This window comes from Sphaeramia orbicularis, chromosome 8, assembly GCF_902148855.1.
Source record: "Sphaeramia orbicularis chromosome 8, fSphaOr1.1, whole genome shotgun sequence".
Lineage (NCBI taxonomy): Eukaryota > Metazoa > Chordata > Actinopteri > Kurtiformes > Apogonidae > Sphaeramia > Sphaeramia orbicularis.
This window is the reverse complement of record NC_043964.1, coordinates 49209240-49215413: the sequence shown is the minus strand read 5'-3', so window position 1 is coordinate 49215413 and position 6174 is coordinate 49209240. Positions and strand designations below refer to the sequence as shown.

Below are 6174 nucleotides of genomic sequence, written 5' to 3'. Positions count from 1 at the left end.
AAACTGAAATTATCTACGCACTCTAACTAATATCAAAAAGTAAACTAGAAAAGCACTCGGACAGCGCAGACCTCCGCCAAGGCAGATCTGCCCCCCGATTACCACCAAAATTTAATCATTGGTTCCTTGTGCCACTATCAACATTTCCTGAAAATTTCATGAAAATCCGTCCATAACTTTTTGAGTTATCTTGCTAACTAACCAACAAACAAACAAACAAACAAACAAACAAACAAACAAACAAACCCTGGCAAAAACATAACTTCCTTGGCAGAGGTAATCAAAAGGCTAAAGACTGGATGTACCAGTGACAAAATACACAAATATGTGATGAGTCAGACCTTTGTGACACACAGTAAATGAAGGGAATGAAACACACCTGTGTCGGCCTGATGTCCAAGCTGCTACAGTCCTTCAACCATCCTCTGCATTTGCAAAGAAAAACTTTCTGTGACTTTCACATTTCATATCTTCAGTGTAATTTTTGCATTTTACAAATTCATCCCACAGGCCAGACTGGACCCTTTGGCGGGCTGGTTTCGGCCCGCGGGCCATATATTTGACACCCCTGATATAGGTCATGTAAATACATGAAATGTTTTTGTGAAAGGAGAGTGAGTTGCAGGTGTCATCATCCTCTGGTGGACAGAGCAGGCGGGCCTGTTTGGTGGGGTTTGGAACATACTCTGCTCTGAGCTCCGCCCCGATACCGTCAGCTCTTTGATATGCACCAGTCTGACAAGCACCTCATCACTCAGGTGTGGCTTTAGTCTCAGTGGAAGTCAGAGGAGCAAAGGGAAAGGGAGGTTTGTGCTGTTCATGTTTTACAGGAAACCTACAGAGTTTTTCTTTGCGAGTGCAGGGACAGTTGTAGGACTTTTCTGTGGACACGTCCTGGAGCAGCAGCTGGGACATCAGGCTGACACAGGTGGGTTTCATTCCCTTCATTTACTGTGTGTCACTGAGGTCTGACTCATCACATGTTTGGGCTTTTTGTCACTGGTACATCCAGTCTGTAGCCTTTTCATTTAATTTTTGATTTCACTGTAGCTTTAATAAGTTTGAGTGCATAGATAGTTTCAGTTGTTGTATTTTGACTAGTTTTAGCTGAGTTTCTTTGTATCGTTTGAGTTTTTCATGAATACTATCATGAAAACTTTGATTTATCAAAGCTGAAAAACATCAGGTCAAAGAATGTGTGTCATAAATCTGACTTGGTAGAAAAAGAACCATTTATCAAAGGTTCCATATTATTAAAAAATATTCTGTTTTTGTGCAACATGAACCATTAAGGTAGAACCAACAGTGCAACAAGTGCAGTGACTGACTAATTCTTAGATTAAATGTCACATGAACTGACAACTATTTGATTATCAATTCACATTTTCTGATTCGATCCTTTTAAAAGTTGGGTAGTCTCAGAAAGTCGTCAGGTCATGAATACAATAAGATATTTGAGTGTGCCATTTTGGCCTTTGGAATACACTGATGGTTTTTCACCATTTTCCAGGATTTTCTAGAGCAAACAATTCACCAAGGAAATGCTTAAGAGATTTGACTACAACCCTTCAGTTCTTCAAATTTCATTTTGTTGTATATTGTTCTTTGCAGATTTCCAGTTTTGTAGTTGAATAACAATTAACTGCTAGTTTTAGTTTGTCTTGGCTAATGGATTAATGGTAGGAGGAGCTTATTTTAGTATAAAAATACTCAAATAGAGACATTGTGATGTCTGGAAAAATAAGTGAAATGTTCTTTTGCACATGTAGAATTTACCAGAGTTTTCTAATGGATAATCAAAGTATCTGAAGGTTAAAACCCCTTTTTTTTTTTTAAATATTCAGTTCATTTTCAGAATAAGAATTTAGCTGATCTTCTGTGCAGAACAACATTTGGAGAAGGAGAGTGGTGGGGATTCTTTTATTCAGACAGACATGATGCAGTTTGACAAATTGGAAAACAATATTTTAAATCTATCATGTGATAAATGACTGTCAACCTTCAGAATCCGGTCTGGCTGCTTGAAACTTGGAGGTGGAATTTCAACATGGAACACTTCCTTTTACGGGCAGATTCCACCTGTCAAACGACAATAGGAATGTCTGCAGTTGGAGAGGAAGGGGTGGGGGATGTTTAGTTTTTTGGGGGGTTTTTAGGAGCAACAACTGATTTCCTCTTAATTATGCATTTCATCGTCCTCTGCCTTTTCCTATAGATAACATCTTTTACCACTTAAGTTACCAAAGACGGATTTATATATAGATGTGTTCAAATGTTTTCGTGATTCCTCACAGTGTTAATTATTCCAAATTACAGTCATGGGGTTTTGTCAGCAACATTAACAAAAGAAAGTAAGGTGATTAGTAAATGCCAAACAATGAGGAAATGTGGGGAAAACCAATGAAAATCTATCAACATTTTCATCTTATCGAAAAAGACAATGTTATGGTGATATGATTTGGGAAAAGAGCCAAACAGAAATCATCTCTTTATATGGAAAACACACTCTTATGGTTGAATCTAACATGCAGGACTTCAAATAGAATTATATATTTAACTAAACATATACAATTTTAGCTGTACATAGCAGTCTAAAATAAAAAAAAAACATGGATTTAATAAAGAATACTGCTTTTGATTACATTAATTACAATTTTGCACTGTCCACAATGGAATATATATGTTAAATTAAAATGACCGACATATCAATAATTATAGGAAGAAACAAAAACCTGTGTTTAAAATATGTTAAGGTGTAATATCTTCAGAGAATAGCTCTAGAGTGGAAATCTCCAGACCCACCAAAAGCATCTGTTTGGCGTAGCGATTTGATGTTTTTCCTAAAATCAAGAAAAATAAAGTATTTCAAAAGAGGATCAATTGGAAAGTTCCATAAGTTATGGGACCCCTTAATAATCTCCGCCAAGGAACGGCGGAGGTTATGTTTTCATCGGGGGTTGTCTGTCTGTCTGTTAGCAGGATAACTCAAAAAGTTATGGACGGATTTGGATGAAATTTTCAGGAAATGTTGATACTGGCACAAGGAACAAATGGTTAAATTGTGGTGGTGATTGGGGGGGGTCTGTGCTCTCAGAGTCCTTTTCTAGTTTTGTTTTTGATAGGCTCAACACCCTCCCGTAGCATCATATACCCTGTAAGCTAGAAATAACATGTGAAAGTGTCCCTTTTTTAATTTACCCATATCATGATTTATATTGTGTGCCCACCCACCCCCCCCTTTTTTTTTTTTTTTTGTTTTATTTTGTTCCATGTTTAGGGGTAGTTGTATGTATGTGGGAGGGAAGTGTTGGTTAAACTAAGAAAACCAATTCAAGACACTGCATCTAAAATGCATCATATATTGTTTTTCCTTTCTTGAATATAAAAAAAGGTGTCATGTTTTATTTAATTTCCTATTTCTTTCATATTTGCTAATAATTACTGTTTTTGTCCCAGGTTCTGTGTTCAGTGCCATGAAACACAGTCTACTCTGAAGGTCCTTGCTTTTGCTGCCTTCACGTTGCCAAAAAAAAAAATGGACCCACAAGTGTGCCCGCCCCCACTGAGCAGCAGCCAATCAGTGCTCAGCGTCTATGACAAATCCCCAGCAAGTGGCTTCAAACCTGGACACTCACGAAGCAGCAGCACCGGTTCATCCAAACACTCCAAACAAGTAAATAGACTCCAGAGCCGTACTGTGTACTCTATTCTACTCTGTTCATAACTTGTTTTAGGTCAGAGTTCAAAAGTTGTTAATTTTTGAAAGATTTTTAAAATTCTGACCCAGCCACTAAAATCAGCAGATTGTAAACGATGGAAAATTCCTACACAACAACACCCTGCTGCGACATAAGTAAAAAAAAAAAAAAAAAGTACACATTTTAGCAATTAATATTTGACCTAGCACTAAAAATAATAATGCATATTAACCACTGTTGCTGTTAATCATTGACATATGCCAGGCTGTAAAAAAAAAGTAATCCAATTGTTATGTCGTATATTGGGGAAAAAAAAAAATATTACACATATTACACACAAAAATACTACTTGTGTTTTTTGCATCAAAAAATGTGGTTTGTTTAAATTACAAACATGGCATTGAAAGACTTTTAAAAAAAAATACATGAGTTATTGGCAGTTACTGGTATTTTTTTGTATGACTCAAGTTGGTGAAATACAAAAAAAAATGTTAAGTGTTAATGTTTATTATGATTAATCAACTGGAAAATTCTACAGATGACAGGATTCCTTTAAACTTTCATAGAAGTTAATTTCATTGGTTCTGTCACTGAGCATATTTAGGAAGTGAAGTCTTTAACTACACAATAGTTTAACACTGCTCTCTTTTTAGTAATCGTTAATGTGTTGTTTCTCTTGGTCAGTCTCGTCACTGGGAGGTGATTGATGACCTGCAGCATCTGGATCTGAGTTCACTTCCTGGCTCCTCCCTGGACCTCAGCATCCCTGGGATCTGTGAGGGCTACTTAATGAAGAGGAGGAAGTACCCGCTCAAAGGCTGGCACAAGGTGAGCACGCCCTGTTACATAACACTTCCACTGCACTTCAAAGCCGTCAGTGTTATGCAGTTCAAGTAACCACACTATCCTTCCTGTTCTGCCATTGGTTCTTTTCAGAGATACTTTCTGCTGGAGAAGGGAATTCTGAAGTACTCAAAGACACAGCAAGATGTAAGTCACTCACAGTGCACCTGGTTTTCCTGATCCAAAAACACTTATTTTCTGAACTCTTCTGTGTTGTTTATTGAACTCTACATTTGTGACAGCAAGCTAGGACTGGTTATTACAGTACTGACTTTTTTTTTTTTTTTTTAAATAAAATGAAACTTCATTATTATCAAATATGTAAAACGTACTAAGGCTGCAACTAATGACAATGTCAATAGTCAACAAGTCATCGACCACTGTAACAACTAGTCAGATTATGAACTGCAAAAAAAAGGCTCTTATTTATATTTACTGCAGCAATAAAATCCATCTTCTTTCCTTTAACCTAGTTAGACCCCGGAGAACACAAATTTCTGTTTGTTTGTTGTTGTTTTTTTTTGTTTTTTGTTTTTTGTTTTTTTTAATGATTAAAATTGTCTAGACTGAAAACAGCATCACACTGATCCTTTTTTTTTTTTTTTTTCAAATACATTTTCAGTGTTTTTTTTTTTTTTTTTTCCTGAATATCCTTTGTAATGGCTTATTTATTTATTGAAAGATACAGCTGTGGAACTTTTGTCCACAAATGTGGACAAAGAACATAGGAGGTTAACAAGAAAAGTTAGTACAACAACTAGAATGCATAACAAAGTTTAAGTGTTTAACAAATCTTACAGCAACAATTACACTTTTTTTTTCTTTAAAAAAAAAAGTGTATTTTGTGCATAACAATTACAATGCCTAACAAAACTCGTTAAAGAAACAAGTAAATACTCAAGAATTGCAATCAACAATAGCATCAAAGTTTTTCTTTAAAAAAATGACCTGTCGATGAATAAATTAGTGGCTGATCACTTGTTGCAGCCCTGTTGCACACACGTCATTGAAAGTTACTGTTGGGTGAGATTTGACTTGTATAATAGTAATGGATTAGATTTCTATAGCGCTTTTCTCTTCACATGTACTAAAAGTGCATACACTGGATCCATTATTCATCCACTCTCATATTCACATACTGGTGGTGCTAAACTACATGTGTAACCACAGCTGGCTGACAGAGGAGCGGCTGCCAGTCTGCATCCTCAGCCGTACGACCGTACAGATAGTACAGGTGTCTACTGGACAGCTTATCACACTGTTGATTTTGAATGGGTAAATAGTGAAACAATAGTCAAATGTTTTCTCTCTGGGGCTTAAAATCCAGATTTTTATATACTTCATATGTTTCCAGTTTAAATAGAATGAAGTTGGAAGTAAATTCGTAAAATATTCTTATTATTAAACTTGTGGAAATAAAAATGGATTGAAAAACCTCCTCTAAACGTGTATTTTAGATTCAAAGAGGAAAGCTTCATGGCTCTCTGGACGTCAGCCTGGCTGTTATGTCCATCAACAAGAAGTCCAAGCGCATAGACCTGGACGCTGGGGATAACCTCTACCACCTGAAGGTAACCTGGTAAACTCCTGAACAGCTGATCAGTCTGATCAACACTACTGATAAATCCTGTTG

The 6174-nt window shown here is 36.4% G+C and overlaps 1 protein-coding gene across 2 annotated transcripts in view; it reads left to right on the top strand.

The window, feature by feature from the left end:
* Nucleotides 1-760: 760 nt before the first annotated feature.
* The window catches only part of LOC115424328 (oxysterol-binding protein-related protein 7-like), a 30003-nt gene continuing 24589 nt past the window's right edge, over nt 761-6174 (top strand). The window contains exons 1-5 of one of the 2 annotated variants that reach the window (XM_030141523.1): nt 761-928; nt 3457-3673; nt 4383-4526; nt 4635-4688; nt 5999-6112. In XM_030141523.1, coding sequence (XP_029997383.1) covers nt 3536-3673; nt 4383-4526; nt 4635-4688; nt 5999-6112 — 450 coding nt within the window. In that variant the 5' untranslated portion in view covers nt 761-928; nt 3457-3535. The remainder of the gene's footprint in view (nt 929-3456; nt 3674-4382; nt 4527-4634; nt 4689-5998; nt 6113-6174) is intronic. The other variant, XM_030141524.1, reaches the window with a different exon arrangement.